A 21,497-nucleotide genomic window follows, 5' to 3' on the forward strand; every position below is an offset into this window, starting at 1 on the left:
CAACTGTCTCTGATCCAAAAACTGTAATTGATTGTCTTGATATAGGGTTTCAAACTGAAAATTTTAAATAATGCCAATACCTCCACTAAAAAATTCAGTTTAATTTTAGAATGAGATAGCTTCACAAAGCTGAATGGATCTGAAAAAGAAATTTAAAAATAATTCTGTTCTCAGAGACAGAAAATACTGCTAAGAAAAGTATCTGCCAAACAGCATTGCTAAAATTTATTACTAAAGGATTACTAGATTTGAATTAGAATTTTTGTAGACAAAATACACATTACCCACAAAATCCTGCACAGATATTCAAGAAAAAAAAAATCTTATAGACACTTGTTTATCTGCAAATTTTATCACATATGAAGGTTCTTTTAATAACTTTGTTTACATTACTGCCATTGTCTTTCATCTACTCATTTGAAATATATAGCACAACGAAGAGTTTCAAAGCTCTTCTCCTATGGTAACAAATTCACTCAAGTATTTTGTTCAAATTTCCAAGTTTTCTCTTCAGTGAAATCAGCAACTGTTTAAGAAAGCAGAGCTAGGTGTGCAGTTCCCTTCTCTGCCTTAACGCATCAACCACTCTCTTACCACACTCCGTACATCTTTTGGAAATAGAATCTTTGAGAACATTTGTAAGAAACCACTGAGAATAAACATATGTTACAAACCTGCATCTCTCCTTTCTCATCAGGTCTGGCTGGCTTTGCAGCCTCAGTAGCAGAATTTTTCAAACTCTCTTTGCTGCAATGCAGTAGCACTTCAACTACATATAATGGGTCCAATTCACCAGAATTTGGCTGTTAAGATCACAGAAAAAACAGGGCCATAACAGTTATTTTAAAACACCAGCAAGAATGGAAGGAAGAAAACAGATTTTGTTCAATATCAAAGGTACAATGCGAGCTACTGCCCTTCACAGAGCATCAGATCAGTGATGCAGTACATTCTAAAAACTACTGAATCTGTATTGAATGAAAGATCCCTCACATAGAAAAACACACTTGAAAATCTCACCCCCTCTCTATCCTCCCTCACAAGCACAGTGTAAAGTCTAATTGCAGATTTATGTGCTTCTGCCTTTTCTACTAGACATGTCTTTCAAAGTAAGCCAACACTTCTTGTAACTGTAATGCAAAATATTTGCCTCATCCTAGTAGTACTGAACTTTGCCTTTTTTAAAAAAAATGTAAGTTTGGGGGATCTCCTTCATTTGCATGTTTGCAAGTTCAAGTTTTTCTCCATAATAAAGACCATAGGAAAGTCTTCAAGCATTAAAGCTTCTATCTGCAGCAAACAAGAAGTTGCATCTTGCCAGCAACATCTTTATACATTCCAAACTGCATCTGTAGCATCTGACATTCCTTTAAAGAACACAAACATGCAGATATGGTGGTTACAGACTGTTGTTCATGAAACCATAGCCTTTATTATATACCGCTTTAAAAAAATGTGATGTTAGTCATTTGGTTGGATCAATATGCACTAAGGTTGCTTAAATACAATAAGCAAATATTTTTATAAGGTTGTTTGGTTTTTTTTATAAGTTATAGGCCTAAAACTGAAGGCAGACACCAGACTACGTGCAAGCTTCTCTGTTTTCAAATACAAGAGAAAACAGTTCTTCCAAAATGCTGTGTTAACTAACTTTAGTGAGCAATATTTTTAATTACAAACGTACAAATACTGTTTTCTTTCACTGCATGCAAAGCAGGATGAAGCCAGCTAGCATTTCTAAAATATTCTCAGAAGTACTACAAGAAACTGCCATAGTAAACTAAAGAGAGAAACAGGGTTATCTTGTTCTACAAGACAAGTAATTTCTTCAAGAAATGCAATTACTTGTTGGGGAAAAAGCTTCCTCTGAATTCTGTCCTACATTTGCAGAAACCACTCACAGCAACGCGCAACACCCATACCACTGCTGTTCTTTGAATTAGAATTTTAAAATAATATCCACATGTACCAAATCCAGTCAAACACATGGAAAACATAATGCTGACTTGAAAGAAGAAAAGACTAAACTCATATATATGCTACAGAAAATACTAGAATTGGAGATGTCTAGAAAATTGTGAGAGGAAAAAATATTGCTATCAGTAACTGTATTGTAAACCTACAAATAAAGAAGAAGTATAAATGTCACTAACATTTACTGTTAGTATTACTCTCTATATGTGTACCAATGGCTTTTAGACAATGCTGACCAGATGTGACTTAATCTAGAACTGGTTTTTGAGTGTGTACCATTTCTTTCTGTGGGCGACCTACAGCAGCTTAGGTCCTGAAGTCTTGAACAGAAAATGCCATGTTTTTATATGCAAGACTAAAAGGAGCCTAGAATACCCCATAAAAATTTGTTAGTCACAGACATCTCTCTCATATCAAGCTTGAAAGATCCTTTGATTCATGCTCCATCAATTCACATGCTTCACGGACAAAATTCTGCCCTCTTTGGTAGCATATTGCATGATTAGGTGTACTCCAAGGGTTTTATATTTGCCCTGAAATACCTATTACTTCATGTGCCTGGAAATAAAGCAAGATAAGACAGCTAATAATTTCTGCAGATCAATACATATAGCACAGATACCAAATTCAGATTCCCAGATTAATAACACTAGACTCACTGAAAATTCAATGACATAGCATAAAAAATGATGTTTATGTAGTAAACATTATAAATAAACAGAAACAGATAAGTACACATATTTAAGTTTAATAAAGACCAAATTGTACCATCTCAAATTTTAATAACGATAACTGTTAACAGACAAAACTTTGATGTCTAGAATCACGGATCAGATGACAACATGGACCATAAACTTAGTGGAAATAAATTTCTTACTCAAAAATATTTGGGCTACTTTTCTGCCTATTACACTGTACAATACATAGTAAGCACCACTGCTTGAAATAAAAATTCTTCTGCCTACCATAATTTGAGATAAAGTGCTATTTCCATTCACAATTTTGTGGAACACTGCCTTGTGAAATTATGCTGGAAAAATAGCTAAATATAATGAAGAATGAACATAACTGACAATGACTCATGCTTTTGCTTTCATATTGCGATGAACAAAGTGTATTACTCAGTAGAGACATACCATAACCCTAAATATCCATCTTAATTATATATATTCCTCACTAGAAAAATAACTTCATTAGAAACTATGATACAGTAAAGAAAAATTTACAACTAAAGAAAAGCCAGCAATACAGACTGAAGTCACCATCATTTCTATAAGCAAATCCAAAGAACCGTCAGAGCGTAAAAGCAAATGAAGGCTTAAAGACATGACAGAATTGTGATATAATTCCAACATTAAGAAAGTATGCTACTACATGAAACAGTAATGGTGAAATGCATCTGTATCCCAGGACAAAAATGCATTGAATAAACACATCAAAATGGGTGAATAGTAGCTGCTTTAAGTTATTTGTTTTGCCACTGCTCAAAGAAATTAGTCTTTCCATACTGATTTTAAAAGTTACATGAAGTCTATTCCATAATTTTCAGTACCTACTGTCATTATTTCCACAGAACTCAGAAGGAAAATTCAACCCAGCTGCTAGAAAGACTTTATAAAAAAATTGCTGATGGAGTCAGAGCCTTCTCCTGTGGAACAGACTGTAATTTCAAAGCTAATGTTCAAACCTAAAGGCTTTATACAATAGTGAAACAGGCCAGATAGGGAAGGCAAATATCGATGTGAATAAACACAGATAGAAGAAATTACTTCAGTGACACAGAACTTGGCAATTTTAAGACTGAAGTGAGGGTGAAATCTGTTTTACTGCTCATATGACTCTATGAAAAAAGCAGTCTAGAAGCAAAAGCTTAAGCAATAGCAGTAACAGTCCAGTTTTCCAACTTAAAAAAGAAAGAAATGTGACTTCAAAAGGAAGATGGAAAACCAAAACAAAATATCTTTTAATAAATTCTGTATGCGCACATTTTTCTTATTTCTTGTTTAATGAATATATATTAGAGAAGCACCAAAAGGTGCACACTGTACAGGCGCCAGCAGAACTTGACAAAGACAACTCCTAATTTAGTCCTAGTAATTAATGCAAATGCTCTCCTGCCAAAATTACAGCAAAAATACTACAACAGGAAAATATGCTTTAAACTTAGGTTTTAATTTAGCTAGCAGAGTAGCCTGTCAAAACATTTCTGAAAGGGAGACCAAAATATCACCTCTGGGGTTATGTGGAGACCAACTATAAAACTGGATTTTTGGCAGGAAAAACAAATCTGGCTTCTATTGCATCACCATCCTCCATATTTTCTTACACATTTCCCCGAATCCACTTCTATTGTTTTGCTCTATTTTAACTTCCCAACCTCAACTCTACAGCAAGGTCTCAGAGGACAAGAAATCCCATGTCTCATTCACTATCTTAGGACTCAAGACACAATTCCTCAGTTTAAGATAATCCGCTACACAGAGCCGAATGTCAGTCTCCCACACTCTCAACCCTCACTTACAGCTTCTGTAGATTTTCTGAATGTAAATAACACAGTATTTTTCCCATTAACAGCTTAGTGTAGTACTGTTGGGGATGTCTCAGAAAGAAACTAAATAGTTTGAAACATCTGTAGTGCCAAGTGTACTTTTGAACTACTTATGCCAGACGCAAGCAACCACTTCCACCACGAATACGCCTAAAGTTAAAAAATGAACACAGGGCTTAGGGTTTGTCCCACCCTTCCTAATTTCTTTCTTTACACTTTAATTTCAGAAAGACCTGAGCTTTTTATAAACTTGGGTAAAAGAAAATATTTTGCCGCTGAAAATTATGAAGAAAATAGTTTTATATCTTCAGAAAAGACAGTAAGGTATACTTTATAATGGAGTGAATATATATTTTACCTTAACATTCGATTTCTTAGAGAAATTAACAACTACTCCCCATCCAAAGTCATCACCTTCGTTCTTCACCTGAAAATATTACAAGATGTTATAACACAACCCATGGGTACTCACATCCTAGCAAGCTTACCCCTCCGTATTTCTGATATTTACAACAGCACTCATGGACTATTATTCATAATTAAAACAGTATTTATTTTACTTTATGGTTGAATATTTAACAAAGAAACATAATGAAAGTCAATACTGTTGCTTAGTGTGATGCATGTAATTTTTCAAGATGGTTAACTGGCAGACACAAATGAACCCTGCAGATTTCACAGACAAATAGAGATTTGAAATAAAAACAATACAGAAGAAAAAACAAATTACCTTCACCAGTCTTCCTGGCTGTAGAAAGGGCAAGCAATACTTTGGTTTATGAACATACTCTTCAATCTCTTTACCCAGTTTTGCAAGCTGCTGTCGGATTTTGTAGTAGATGACCACATTTTCTTCATTGGGAATTGCTATTTTGTTGTACTGTCCTTCTAAATTATTCACTCCTATAACAGAAAGTAAAACCTCATTAAATTAGTAACTTCACAGATTTAGAAATCCAGAACTACATAACCAATATTTTTCCTCCATTTTTGGCATTCATTTCCTATTTACAACCATCCATTCTCTGGAAAGCTATAAAGCGAGAAATATGTCCATTAAATTTTATTTATAGAATATTAAATATTAAAATTATTATTTTTTAAATCAGCAAGCTTGACAAAACAGAGAAGGCTATACCTCCAACTGACCGGGAATCACTGATTTAGGTTCACACAGAAGTCCCACAAAAACTTGCAGTGATTTGTAGGAGAGTATTCACTGCCTACAAGCACCCTTCTACCTCCTCTGATGAAAATAAAATTGCTCAAAGACATCTTCCAACACGAGCAGAATTGTTAGAAGATGTTCTTTCTAACCCGTTTTAGACTGATTTCATTAGTTGGAAAACACACATTTTTGTTTTACACCCTAATTAGGCAAATCAGTTTTTATTATAATCAACATGCTCCACCCTCTCACACTGGTAATACCACTAGCAGACGTAAACAAAGGACACATTATAAAGATCTCTTTTTCCTCCCTACCAGCTCATTCTCTTGTAGGCTATTTGAATGCATACGGGTGACTCAGAAATCCCACTTCACGGAGAACTGAGAGACAGCTCAGGGAAGTGCTCCCATTTTTAGCTGCCAACTTTTTAAAGAAAAAAGCTCGCAATCCATATTCACGGCATAATTTCCTCCTTGATGTAAACAACCATTTCTCTCCTTTGTGTTTTTAATTGCAGCTGAAGCACCTACAAAATTCTAATGCCCAGTATGGTGCCTAAACAAAAAGTGTTCAAGAAATAGGAAAAATGTTCTCCTGCTCCACTTCTCTATTTAAATAGCAACACCAGAATGCCAGAATGAAGATCTAGGCGTGCCAATTGGAACAGGAAAGTTTTCAGGAAATACATAATATATCTTACTACTACTGTCTTAAATATTGCAACTGCAAACTACCAAATACTGCAAAAAGGGACGGAACCCACCCCACCACATGTCTATCAAAGCTACAAGCAAACACACACTGTGTCTCTTTAATATTAAATTAACAGATAAACTGCTCATTCATCAGTGGCAAAGGACGAAGTGACCCCCTGTGTTCTTAAGATTCTTCTGGGTTAGGTTTTGAAAGAGGCCTCACTCTCTAACACTGGCTGAGATCTTTGGAAACTGACTTTGGCTAATGAAAACACACTATTTAAAGATCATGGCTCAAAGTTTAGCTACTCAGTAGAGTGCAAGTGATGTCTCAATCCTCTTGGAATTCTGCTTTGTATTTTAATTAAGCATTTTTTTCTATTCTACCCTGAATGCAGTGTGCCAGAGTTCTTTTTAGAGATTTTAAGGAGATATTAAAATGATGGGGTTTTTAGCTAAGTTCTGCATATCAAAAAGGAATAAAACTCTCTGCAGCTCTAACAAGCAGCAAGAAATTTTACATTGTTTTCACTTGTCCTACAGTTTAGCAATGTGACAATGATTCTTGTCTGACTCAGAAAGGAAAGCTCTCTACACAAAATAGGTCATACCTGAAACTCTAACAGCAAATGGTGCAGTGGCATCTGTTTGCAGAGAACGCAAGAACTGCACAGGTATAAACTCTTTTAAGCATAGTGAAATCTAACTATCCAGTCTCACAGTGCAGGATCTTTTATAGTGACTCTCATGAGTGCAATACAGAGTAATACTTACTTTCTACTATCTCTGGAATAGTTCTGTAATGTTGGAACTGATAGAAAGATTTTTCTAACATGTATTCAGGGTTAATTTCCTCTACTCGAAGCAAGTTTAATACCATGTTGTACGTCAGGTGGAATGCACTGTTTAAAGGATCAGCTGAACCCTGAAAAAGAACCAAGAATGCTGTCCAGTTAAAAAAATATTAAATGCAGCATATAAGAACACACCAAATAAACCATGATGCAGTGTTTTATATGAGGAGCTGCTTTGACAGGTAGTATAACTTGTCCTGAATTTAGATTACATGTCTCATCAAATCCTAAGCAGTTTTATTATGCTGAACATAAAACATTCATATGTCTCATCATATCTATAGTTATACTATAACATTATAAATTAGATTTGAATGAAAGTGCAGATGAAAAACTTAGATGTTCCTTATAGCTGATGATTTGGATTACATTATTTTAACTTTAAAATAATAGTTAACTATTTAAAGCAATCCATTATTTTACCACTCTGGAAAAACTTACTTGCATACATTTTTCTCTTGAGATTTACTGATCACATTGGCATCTTAGAAATTCTTTTCAAAAATAGTCTACAACTTCTTCAACTTAAGTGAAGTCTCATTATAAAATTAATTTACTTTGCAGGTTGCCTAAGAGAGGTTGTGGACTCATGGAGATACATAAAAGCCATCTGGATATGGTCCTGGGCAGCCTGCTCCAGGTGACCCTGTTTGAGCAGCTGGCCTGGACAAGATGACCTCCAGCCATCTCCTACAACCTCAACCACTCTGGGAATCTGTGAAGTTTGACTTTTTTTTTTTTTAACAAGGTAGTATTTACAAGTATTTAATAGCCTAAGACGAAAGGATCCTGGGAAAGTATTGTGGGGAAATATATCATTATCTTCTTTCCCCATTCTTATTTTCTAAGAACATCTACTACTTTCCTCTGTCAAAAAAGGGTACTTTGGCCTGATTCACCATGGCTGTTATAATGTACTTACCCAAGAGGAAGACCTCATTATCATAAGAGCAAACACTGAACTGATATACATTAAAACAACCAGCTGTTCAAAGAACACACAAAACAGTTGAACACTGTCCAAGCATGATCCAGAAGACCTCAACACTACAGCCTCCTCAAGCAGAGGGCCAACTTCAGAAACTGCCTCTAACTGACGTGTCTGCAAAAAAGGCCATCCCGATAAACCAAATAAGAATTTGATGCAACTAGATCACAGAGATGCAAAACTTCTGAAGTAAGAAACTTCCCAACTGCTGTGCATAACCTTTCATCTATAATAGCACTAGTATTAAAGGAAGAGGTGCCTAACACTTTTTCAGAATGGATCCAAGGGAAATCCAGGAGTTACAAAACAGAAAACTACCATTTCTGTGCAACAAAAGAAGTGGAAACCACAATCAATAGATGGCTGGATAGAATGCAGCAGGACAGCAGCATAGACAAACCTTTTATAAAACCAAAGTTAGATCTCACAAATCTTTTAGAGCTCTTCCAAGGTGTTAAAACAAGCACATGGATTATCGTACTTAATTGACTCCTATAAAGCTTATAACAACACACTTCCTACCCCCACAAAAAGTAATTTTGTCTTTAAGGAACTAAAAAAAAAAAATAAAAAATCAAACTCTTGTGAATTACTAAATGACAGAACTGTGTAATTTGGTATTTTTTCAAAACAAAACTTCCCAGTGGCGACTCAAAGAGGTGTGGCCTTACAAGAAATCTGGAAAGGGCATAGATAAACAGCAAGGTCTGCTAAAAATACTACTAGATCACTCAAGACATCAGCAATCCCTAGAGCTGCAGGATAAGGAAGAAAATGGCAAGTGAAATTTAAGCTGAAAGTATATCGTAAGATCATGAAATGCAACAGTGTGCAACTGCTCATTATGGAGTGACCTATACGGGAAATAAAAGAAATTGACTAAACAAGTGTTGTTATTTCAACAAGGCCTATGAGTAAACTCAGTTACGATTAAACATTTTAAATTAATAACAACTAAAATGGATAACAAGAAAATGAGGAAGTTTCAAGATGTATTTTTCATGCAACTACCTGACTGCTGAAAGTTCAACATATTCTGCCAGACATTTTAGAAGCTCAGAGAAGACTGACACTGGGAAACATACTCCTCTGCAATTTCTTTTAAGCTCAAGATATGCTTTACCTAAAACCAATTATACTGTATCCTCTTGCAACTCATTTCTTTACCTTTTGCTATACAGTAAGGCATCTAGCAGAGATACTCCCTCATTATCCATAACAAAAAAGCATAGGCTATTAAAAAAACAACTGATGATTAATTTCTATGTGCAAATGCCAGGAATCAGATCAAGTGCTCTCCTAGATCAAGCTAAGTGTAATGGATTTCAAATGACATTACCACAATATACATATTTTTCTTTCAATTTTAAAGGCACAGTCAGGAATTCTGAAACTATATCCATTGATACACTAACATCAGATTTAGTAAGAGACAGTCTGAATCTAAGACTCCTTCACGTGTAGGAGATTTATGAATATGGTAATCCCATTTGCTTTATGTGAGATATAGAGCCTTATGAGATTACCTTACAAATGTCAGAATCCTACTCACTGCATGATTATTTCATCTCTGGGAAAAAACCCAGCTGTTACAGAGAAGCCTTCAGCATATTTACACTAAGAAAGTACCAAGATGAATACATGTAAAACAAGCTTAAGATAAATCAAATAGTCTAATGCTTTGCTTTCCATGGCCAGAGACTCATTCAGTCATATTAGCTTATATCTGTGAGTGGATCATAAATACACATGCAGGTTTTCACCTGAAGCGATGCATCAAAGAGCAGAAATACCTCTTATACTAGATCATTAAACATGTATTTAAAATAACCCTGTCAGTTCTGAAATTACACAAATGGGTTTCTGCTAACAGAAATGTGTCAATAAGAAGGACATAAACAGCTGAGCTGCAGTGTGTGGAGGAAAGCTCAAGTTTCTACAGATGCCTCTGGTCTGATACACCAAACAAAGAGAACAGAATTTCTGTTGCTGATGCTAACCCACGTATAACACAGCTTTTTCCTTAGACCTGATAAAAGCATTATGTACCCAAGCTCTTGTCTGTTCTTCTAAATATATCAGTTATTCTAGGAAAGATAAATCACTGTTCCCTAAAAAGCTTGCTTCTCTACGACAGAGAACACCATTTAAAGAATGGCATTTACTAAAGAACAGCACAGCAATTATGCCAGTGTCAGCTAATGGTGGGTCAGATTCCTTCCTACCGCAACGTCAACTGCTGCAGCTAGGCATCAACTAAAGCAGCTGGAATACACCCACAGACCAGCGGAGAGCAGCCAAAATGCTGCCAGGACCACTTGGATCTAACTGTGAACCCCACTTTCCATTCCTGACAACGTTACATGGCTTTAAGGCATAACTTAAATGTGTGCTTGAAAGGTTATCAGCTGTTTGAAAGACTAAAATAGTAAGTGTCACACTGTCACTTAAATGCTCTCATAAAGTGATAAAACAATGAATCTTATATAATTATAATACACACACATAGCACACCAAGAAACACCAAACAATTCCTGCAGATTCACTTTAAAGGCTGCTTTAAAATCAGCACAGTTCAACTGTGAAGGAGTGATTTAGAAAACAAACTAAAACCCCAGCTATTTCAAAGATTATCTAAAGCAGGCTTATTTGAAAGGCAGCATTTGAGCTACTTGCCAATGTGGCAATTTTTATTTTAAACATATGATCAACATCTTACAATTTGAAAATAACATCATTCTGTTAGGCCAAAGCAGTTAAAACACAGGTCCTGTTTTAGCAAAAAATGTGAATTGTTCCTGTTCTTTCATCTCACAAACACAGCTTTCTCCAAGTTTCAGAAATTCCTGTTTTCTCAGTTTTGTTCTCTGGGTAATACTACATTTGTAATCAAAAGTCCTGAGAAACTTATTTTTTCTGAAAACTGGAAATGTTAATTCTCCAAATTAAATATAACTATAGTAGCTTTACTGTACTACACCTTCAGCATAACGAACCAATTCTGCAGGGTGCATTAGTCCCTACTGACTATCCCAGACAATTAACAGACTCTAAGTACACACAAAACATAAGAAGACAATTAGCCTCTTCTGGCAAATTATAAAGATTGGCATGATCACTGAAGAGGCAATTAGTGGTTACCTAAAGACACCTGTCAGATATCATGGAGGGAAGGGAAGAATGGTAGGGGAGGCAAGATGGAAGATATTACTGACAGAAAAACTGAAAAAGTGGTCCTTTCTTTCCTAGCTCGCTCTTGATGAGCATACAGTGTTCAAACATCCTGGATCTTGCTTGCTGCTAAGATATAATAAGAGGTAAAACAGTTTAACTTGTATTTTCTCCACGATGGTTCGCTGTTCTTGCAATCTCCCTGCTCAAGCCCTGTGCCACCAGCTCCCAGATTGGCTACTTATCTTTCTTACTTCCTTAAAAATATTGTGAAGCATACGCATGACATTTAGCTTACTCTCTACCACAGATCCTTCTGTCACAATTAATCAATCTTCTACAAGCTAGGGTATGCAATCATCTGCCTCAAGTTCTCTCAGTCTCTTAGGAAGCCTCTTCCTTGTCTCCAGAGAAAAAGCTCCATATTACCAAAGAGAACAACCACCAACCACTCATGCAGAAGATCAGGCAAAAAGCTGCAACAAAAGCTGGTAAGAAAGACTGCCTTGAACAGGCATCAAGAAATCACTTTCAAACACACACTGAGTACATGACTTTACTACAGAATTATCGCCCCAGTTCTCTGGCCTCTTTCCTGCAAGTAATCCTCATCCTCACCCCTTTAAGAAGGCTAGTTTCCGCACCCCAAATCTTCAACAGACAGTAGCAACAGATTTATTTCTGAATACTTTTAAAGAAACAAAACTCTTTTGCAAGCTTTTTTATCTCTCTGGATGAGAACTGCCTGGATACAGGAGAATAGCCTAAACTTAAGTTCTCAATAATTAGCAACCTACTTTGTGGGCTTGCAACAAAATTTACTTCCTGAGAAATTTTAAGGTGCTGCCTTATCAGTAGCACTCTTTAAAGTTTTCCAAGATTTGGGTTGCAAAGAAATTATTAGTTCAAGCTAATAACCTTAAAAATCAAGAGCATGACCATAAAACTATAACCTACAGAAATAATTTATTGATGAACTTTCTAAATATTATAGCTGTTATACACTGCCCTGTGTAACTGTCAACAATTTCAAGCAGACTCTCTTTCTTAACACAATGAAGTAATCCAACAGGACATTCAGCACTTACTAGTCCTACCATTTCTTGCCCACATAAGCTAGCAAGATAGAAAGATTGGGGAGGAGGAAGATTAGTGTCTGGAATTTATATTCATAGGGTTTTTCCACATTTTTTTATTACTGGAAGTCTTGTCTAACCAGAGGTGTGAGAGCTGACACTGCTGCACTATAGCATGTAGTGTTGAGCAAAACATACATTTGGTAAGGGTTACTCTCTCTGTTCTCTCTTATAGTTGAAGAAAAATATTTACATTTTCAAAACTGTTCCCATGCAGAGAGAGGCACAAAGTGCGCACGTAACTTTCTTGCTCTCCAGACTCTCATGGAAAATGTGTACAAAGCTTTCACACGGAACATAAAACGGCAAATAGTGCCTGCAACTAACTCACAGGGACAGTCCGAGCTCACAAAGATGAAAGAATGAACTTGCAAAGCAACAATAAAAGTATCTTTCATAATGACACAACTCAGATACACTACAGGACATATTTTACGCCATTTGATCCACTGACAGTTTTATTTGCTTATCACTGTCTCCAGCAATAAACTGAATAATAGGTTTCCAAAAGAAAACAAAGAACCGTCTTACAAAAAGAGCAAAGAACAGAACACATTGATGATATTTTTTTCCTCATAAGCAGAAAATGAGTACACTTACATGTCTGTGACAGTCACCATTACAAATTTCTATTAAAAACCTCATTAAATAAAAATGCAAGTGACTGCTTGATGCATCTGTAGGACACAGACACACCTTTAGTGATATACTAATTAACAGCACACATTTTTCCACATATAAATTACATAGTTACGACATTAATAATTAGATCTCAGACATATCAAAAAAGACTCCAGTTACATTGATAACAGGCTTATCCTGAGCTATATTAGCATGACTGGAAAACAAAAAAAACCCTCCAGCAGGGTTATTTTTAACAGACAATGGTAAGCAGCTACTTTAAGCACAAATTTATTACTAATCTGGCTCAGTGCTTTTCCCCCAAAACAGTTGCACCGACATAAACAGAAGCCATGGTGGGTGGCAAATGACCGCTTTAGCAGTCTTCACCGATGAAAATACCTCAGGCTTGGCTTCCACAAATACTCCAGTTCTAATAAGAGACTTAAAAGGAAAAAAATGTATCTCAATTTCTCTCCCATGCAACTACCACTGTATGAAGTTAGCTGCAAATGACTGAACTTTTCAGTCATTTACCCTCTCTAATACAGCAGCTCCTACCATCATAACTGTCCTCAGTTCCACCTCAAGCTGGTAACTCTAAATTCTGTTCTTCCCCTAAAAACCCTACACACCTGTATCAACACATCTGAATTTTAAAAAGCAATATATAAACTCTCAAGCAGATATTTAAAACTACAAATACCTTACACAACAACAAAACTACACTTTAACTTAAAAATTTAAAAATTAGCCCTCCTCCAACCAGGAGGAGGTTCTGTGCATAGCTACACAAATTGGTCTGCACAGAACACAAATGGATAGCAGGGGAGAAAAGGTAATTTAACGTGTTGGACACCATACTGTGCAATGATTCTTTTGTATCTGAACTGGCCTGGTAACACTATAATTGCATTTGTATAACACATCTGAAAGAATAATCTTCCTCCTTCTAAGTTGGATGAACTCAAAGAAAGGTGAAATAGAAAAAACCAAATGGTATCTGTACCTGCACTCAGAAGCCAGCTGAGACTCCCAACACTCACTGGTTTTAGATTTGCTACTACAAGTATCAGTCAGTAATGTGATAATTTACAATTTCAGTAAATATACAGTTGTCCTGGTGTTGTGAACCCCCCACCCCATTTGGGCTGAAGTGGGGAGGGGGGGAAGCAATGGAAGGAACTAGCTCAAGTCATGTGGCCACGAACTGACCTATAGGGGTATTCCATCCCATTCACGATTTCCTGCGTATAAAAGCAGAGCATGTGGACTGATTTTCTCTTTTTTTTTTTTGCATCGGCTGCTCGGCATATTGGTTCTTTTTCATCGTACTGCTTTCCTTCATTCTGCTGTTCCTGCAAGTCTCGTGCTGTTTCCGGTTCAACTGTGGGATCCTGCTGGACTTCAGGACTGGTTTTACAATATTTGTTTCTGTGTTATTTTTCTCTGTGCTCGTTTTCCTAGTCTTAGTAAACATTTTCAAGTTTCCCAATTCTCTTTTCCTTTACTTTTCTCTTTTCCTGTCCTCCCCAAATCCTAGTGAGAAGGAGGGGGAAGGAGAGAGGGGGAAAAAGGGTGAAGGGAAACCATCTACCACGGTTTTGATTGTCTCCCCACGATCAAACCACGACAACAGTACATTTTAACTTAAAGGAAATGTGTGCCCTAGAAAAGATTATGCACTTCTACAAAAAGTTGACATAAAAATAAATCTTAAAAAGGAACTTCATCTTCTCTTCATCTAACACCTTTTTTTTAGAATAATAAGACAAAGAAAAAAAAATCTAGCTTAATCAGTCAAAACACATTTACATTCGTAGTGATGAGTTTACCAAAGTAAAAGAAAATTTCCCCAAAATCTGTCCGTTGGGTGAGAAACTGCTTTCCACAGACTGACACAGTAAAACTGCAAGTAAATTGTGCTATTAACAAGCAGCAACCATAATTAATAAATAATACCAGTTGGCTTAGTCCTACTGGTTCTGGAAAAGATTGAGGTGAAGTTCAAGAGTGACTAACCATTTTACATGCCATCTGATAAGCCTCATATTCCCATATTTTGGTTGTAAATGTTCAGGAAGAGGAACTATTTTCTGTTCTCTTTTACCTGCTGGCTTGCACAATTACCTACAAAACTGCGACACTGTTCATTTAATTATCTGTTTCCCTCAACACTGCAGAATTCTCTCCATGATTTCATGCTAAAATCTTGTTGACTTTAAGCAGATTTTAAATGAAGGTTAGAAGTGAAGTGCCTTTGAATTGAAGCCTGGAAAATTTCTGCAGTGCAAGCTTCACAAGAACAAGAAGAGTTTGGCAGTTTACAACAAAAATAAACAATTCACATTAAAATTATCTAAATTTTGATAACTTATGTTTCATTGAGATTCTCCTCTATGTCACAACTTTAGATTAGAAAGGACATTATACTGTCCTCAAAACCACTAGTGGTTTGAGTAAGCTTTGAGTTAAACAAAAGCACAATAGTATAATTAAGCTAGCATGTTAAGATGGTGTTTGTAGAGAGACTGAATGCTAGTGAAGACAGTCTCACTAGAAGACTTCACCAGTCCCAAACAGGAAGATTAAATGGAAAGCTGTTACTACTCACTGAAAGAACTGAAATATCCGTTTGCTTCTCTACAAACATCTTTAAAGCATTTGGGGACAAGTAAATGGAAAATCTGCACACAGTACAGTTTTAAAAGGAGTGGACAACCAGCGGTACTAAAGATGATGGAGAATCTTTTTCATCAGAGTGAAGTATTAAGTTGTATTTATTCCATACCAGTTTCAAATACAGGCCACCACATTTTGCACAAGAAAACATCATTCATAGACACTGTATCAGGATATCCTCTTGCCAAAGAAGTTTGTGCTGCAGCTTTGCCAACTGACGCACTGAACAACTGCTTCGCTCCAGCCTGCATCTGATGGTACCTTGAGACCATCAGCAGCTCCCTGTCCTTGCCTTCTGCGGCAGCCATGCACAGATAACAACACCCACTTCTTTACCACACAGTGCTAAGCGTTTCATTTGCAAAAAGGACCTCTGTTGATGCTCTACTCCTCTGCTTCTTGCCTGATCATACAGTAAAAATTCAGTACAGTTTCAAATGCAAAATGAGAACTCAGTGTAACAATAAATCTTATCACATGAAAAAAAAATTCCCTTCACTGGAAGGGTTTTCTGTATATTAGTCAAAGGAAATAATCTGTACCAATACACACTAATAATTTCAAGAGTGTTGTTAATGTATGTGCATATTTTAAAGAGTAACATAGATGTAAGAACAGTTTTGGACTGTCCTAAATTCAACTAGTAACAACAAAAAAGAGCCCCCAAAAACCCAACCAATCAAAAAAAATCCATACTTTTACCTTAGGTAATATTTTAAGTTTTACTATTTTTAAACCCACTGCAAGTGCACACACAGCCATATTTATTTTAAAACACAGAAAGACCAATACAGAGGCAGAATCATCGCCTATCAGTCAATACCAGACAAGTCACAAGAAGGAATCTCACAGTAAGTGAACTTTTTCTGCATAAAACGCTATTTAATTCCTACATGCTAACTGTTACTTTTTTTTTTCCCAAATTCTGATTTATGCCAGTTTTTTTATATTATTACATAACTATGGCATTTCTCATGACCAGGGCATGACACTTAGTTGCTTAGTTACACTTTCTGTGTTACAAATCCACACAAAATTACACTGGTGCCCAAGGCTTATTAACTCCTTTTGCACACAGGTACTAACTTGCAGGAATTTTATCAGCTGCTGTTCCAGAAACTTCCTCTTCTAGCAACTGAAGCTTCTCATCACCTCCTCACTATTTCCAATCTTACATTTATTCCTGTTCAGCATAAATTATTCATTTTTATGTAAATATTGCTTTTCATCCTAAATACAATTTTCTTTGTACTTGGGAGTCTGAAAGGAAGAGCCATATGTGATCCTTAGCAGATGATTAAAACAAATTAACGATGCTGCCTCAATTACAAGGGAACAATGATGTGCTCTTTTAAAATTAAGAAACTTTCCAACAACTACATGGTGGTCATAAATGAGAGCTGTCCAAACAGGCAAGAAGCTAAAGAGAAGAGTATTATAAACTGCCTAAATTGCTATCCTGTTCATATTGTTATGTTCTAGTACATAACAATAAAACAACCTAAGAGTCAAAATAAAATACAAAAAGACCAGATGGATTTCTAATAGCAGCATAGAAGCCAAATAAGCACAGTACTTCCAACTCTATAAACGAAGGTCCTGCCAAGGAGCCAGATGTAACTAGTGGAATATCTCCTACAGCTTGGCATTGGAGCACTTCAAGTTCCATACACAAATGACAAGGAAAACATAATACTGTGTATTTTATCTGGCTAGCTGAGTGTTTTCTTTCAATTTTTCAGTCCATCCAACTTCTCTTGTGAAAGAATAAGCAGATGCAAAGAACTGATACACTCAAATTCAAGGCTCAAAAACCTTCTTACATTAGCACACTTTCTTTCATTATACAATCATACATTTACATAACACAATTAGCTTTTTTGTCTTTTAGAGACGCAACAGATTACCAGTCTTCAGTAACTCAGTTGTCTCTGTAGGAATGCATGCTTATAACATGGCCAAATTCCAACTAGAGAGATGCTGCTCTGGTTTCAAAGGCCATCTAGCGTCAAGGGGAAGCTTTCCACTTCCTACGTAAACTAACACAATGCAGGGAAAGATTTTAATTAAGGAAACAAAAAATATTTCCCATCAAATATTTCTTAGTATTATGCAAACATAAAACTATAAGATACTGTCTTCAGAAAGCTATGCAACAGTATTGTAAGCATCTAGTTTTTATATATTTATTTGTGCAAGTCACCAGTTTACTAAATATTCAGTGGTCAAATAAATGCCGAGGATAAACGAAAAAACCTAGTTATACTGCAGAAGACAAATTTAAGTTACTGAGCTGACGAAATATTTACAAATATCCTTGTTAAGATCTTCATCTAAGATTTGAACTTAGAATTCATGTTTGCAGTACAGTATACAATGTCGCAATGAACAGCGCCACAGCCAACCAACACAGCTGCAGCAAGACTGTGGTACCGAAACATACTCAAAGCTCTCTTACTACAAACAAACACTCTTAGTCAGTAAGTGAAACCTAATTCAGAAACACTTAATGAAGAATACAAAATGTGAATACTTAAGAAATGTTAGTTTGTATACATTCTTGGCCTGATTTGACATGGAATTTCCTCTAAGTGTTTTGTATTTAAAAAGGAAAATAAGTGTGTTTTATGTTGTACTGCTCGACACACAGAAGATTACTTCTATTGCCTTTTCAGCAATTGGGTGAAGAGTTACAGAAATCACAAAAGCATCAATACCCTTGTTATAGCCCCTTATGATCTTTTTGAAAAAAATCTTAAAGTCAGTCCTTCCTCACAAGTGAAGGAGTGTGAAAAATTAATAAAATACATGGATTTATTTAGTTCAGTGGAGAATAACCAAGAGACATAGAAAGCAAAAAAAGTTGTCACTATTTTTCCCTTTTCGCTCCTTATAACTCAAAAGGAAAAAAAAATCAAAGTGCTTCTAATTTCAATAAAGGAAATATTCCTTATTATTGCCATAAAATCTAGAAAAAAAGAGAGATAGTGGCAAAAAAATTTAAGCGATCTACTATTTTTTCATCTTAATCCATGCAGACTGCATTCTGTAGTTCTCAAACTACTGAATTTACAAACTTAAAAAAAACCAGCTTTGGAATGGTTTGGTTTATAGCATAATCTCATAAAGTCTGAAGATAAATAACTGACACACCAATTTTTCTTAAGCTACAATTATTTCAAATAAATTAACTTTGGAGGTTATTCTACAGATTACAAGTATACAAAATTAATGCTATTTATAATTAGTGATTTTTCTTCTCTCTTTTTGTATCTCCTGCTGTTTAGTTTTTCAGCTTCTGAAGAATAAAGGTATAAAGCCTTTATAATTAAGTATGCCACAAAAGTACATTTTAATGTAGTCTTAAAAATTCACAAAAATCCAGTTAAAACACTCAAGCCTTCAAGCATCTCAGAGATGTACACATGCATTAACTGCACATGTAAACAAATAAATATATGTCCAACCCACAAATCTAATCAAGACTAAGAAATAAATTCAAAACCTACTGCTACCATACATGAAGGAGTTGCAATATTTTTGAAATTCCTTATTTTCCTATTTTTGAGTTAGTTAGCCAAAATGTAACATTCAATTAAGTTCTGACTTTAGGAAGGTAAACACTACCTGTGTTTAATGGTAATCTAATGTAAATATTTATCATGAATCAACAGGCAGCACTGACAGAACAAATACACAACAAAGAATCCACATCTGCATAAGGTAACAGGAGCCATGTACATATAGTTATCCTTGTTTTTCATTTTTCTGAACAAAACCAAGAAATATTTGCATCTGATTTTTTTTTGGCAACAAATAAATTATTTTTATTGACATACCCTGATGCTGACTTAGGATGATTCCCACAATTTATACAAACTCTAATAATACAGTAAGTGCTCTTTCATTAACAACACAAATGACCTGCTATTTGTAACAAGGCTACAAGCTCCTGCATAGCATGCAGAGGAACTCCCTAAGATTTCGAATTGTAATATGTGTGCACAATTAACATAAGCAACCTAAGACAGGCAAAAAGCACAACTGAATATTATGTTTTATTATGGCAATTTTTGCAACAGAATTTACATAGAAGTCTAATGAGTGCAATGTTTCACACTCAAATTACTGAGCAAAAGGGTATTATTATAATAATCTGTAACAACTTCCATTGCAGTTTGGGGAAGCCCTATAATCTAACGCCCCTCTCAACCACAAAAGTGTGGGGTTTTTTCAACCCCTCAATTTGCAAATCTCAGCGTTTCCTACAAGCACTATCAATTTCTCTAGAATTAATTTTAGCTCACTGACAGTCATCTCACTCTTCTTATTTAACGTATGTACCTAGTTTTTTAGGAGTACTTTGTCCAGTTTGTTTGTTACACTGAAAAGCTCATTAGTAAAGTTTTATTTCACCACAGAATCAAACCTTTAATAATTTCTGTGAAAGTTCATCAATATCCTTGAACTGACACTGGTCAGCAAGGAACAAACAGAATACTGCAGTACTAGTGACATCACTAGAAAATAGGATATAATTCTACTACCTCTACTGCCTGAGATCCCTTTTATACAGAGAAGGATGATACGAGGTTTTCAATTTTTTTTCCATAGTAGAAACTCCTGCTTTAATGAAAATGCAACAAAAGCCCATCCTCCTTTCAGGAGTTATCTCCTACCTACATGCTCTACATATTTTTTGTTCTAGGTGTTTAATTTTACATGTTACATTATTCAAATAAGAAAACCATAGTTGAGAGGATTAAAAAAAAAAAAAGTTAACCTCTGTCCTACCTTCAAAAGCTGCTTGCCAATTGTTGGACTCATCTTTTCATCCACCATAAGAATTACTATTCCTCTGTCATCCATACCTCGGCGGCCTGCACGACCTGACATTTGAATGTATTCACCTGAGGATATCTAGGATAAAACAAGAAAAAGAAAAAAAGTTATCAAACATTAGAAAAATAGCAAAAACATATAAAGTGATGTTTACAATTATACAGTAGATGACCACAATATATAAAAATTAGCAAAAGAGTTATCCAAGATGTGAACTTTTCATAGCTTGAATTCATTACCCATAAATGATCACTAAGCTAATAAAATATAATTTCATGACTATGAATAATGTATATCAGCAGCATAAGTAATGGTGCCTCATTTTAATAAGCACAAAAAACCATTTTTCTAATGTCTTATGTGATGGAAGGTCACTGGGCATGCTAGAGATTATTAAAATATAACACAGTTTCAACATATGATAATGCATCTTCACCATCCTTCAAATAATGTATCATTCCATCCAAATTATTCAAATGTAATACTGAAATACTGACATACCAAGCAAGAACAGCATTTCTATGCCTGCCAGCTGAAACTGAAGACATTATAAGGAACTGAGACATGGACAAAAACCACCTATAACTGGTTCCATATGAGACAGTGAGTTAAAAACAGGGGGTTTTGTCATTTGTGGAACCTGAATTTCTAAGAACTTCCTGAGTTTCACTCTAAGTCACACCTCAAAAACTACTCAAGGAAACTGTGCTGAATCATTTTAAAAACAAGAGTTCCACATATATGACAGCTCAAAGGTAGCTAATTCTCACACGTATCATAAGGACATGCAATCAGACTGAATGAATCATGAAACT

At 35.5% G+C, this 21,497-nt stretch overlaps 1 protein-coding gene across 2 annotated transcripts in view; it reads right to left on the minus strand.

Annotated features, from left to right (window-relative positions):
• Positions 1–21,497, minus strand: part of MTREX (Mtr4 exosome RNA helicase) — a 46,826-nt gene that overhangs the window by 10,524 nt on the left and 14,805 nt on the right. For both annotated transcript variants that reach the window (XM_080362826.1, XM_080362825.1), the window contains exons 15-19: positions 20,635–20,760; positions 7,163–7,313; positions 5,253–5,425; positions 4,881–4,949; positions 675–803 (exon numbers count right to left, since the gene is read on the minus strand). In XM_080362826.1, coding sequence (XP_080218952.1) covers positions 675–803; positions 4,881–4,949; positions 5,253–5,425; positions 7,163–7,313; positions 20,635–20,760 — 648 coding nt within the window. The remainder of the gene's footprint in view (positions 1–674; positions 804–4,880; positions 4,950–5,252; positions 5,426–7,162; positions 7,314–20,634; positions 20,761–21,497) is intronic.

The sequence above is a fragment of the Nesoenas mayeri genome (assembly GCF_963082525.1).
Source record: "Nesoenas mayeri genome assembly, chromosome: Z".
Taxonomy (NCBI): Eukaryota; Metazoa; Chordata; class Aves; order Columbiformes; family Columbidae; genus Nesoenas; species Nesoenas mayeri.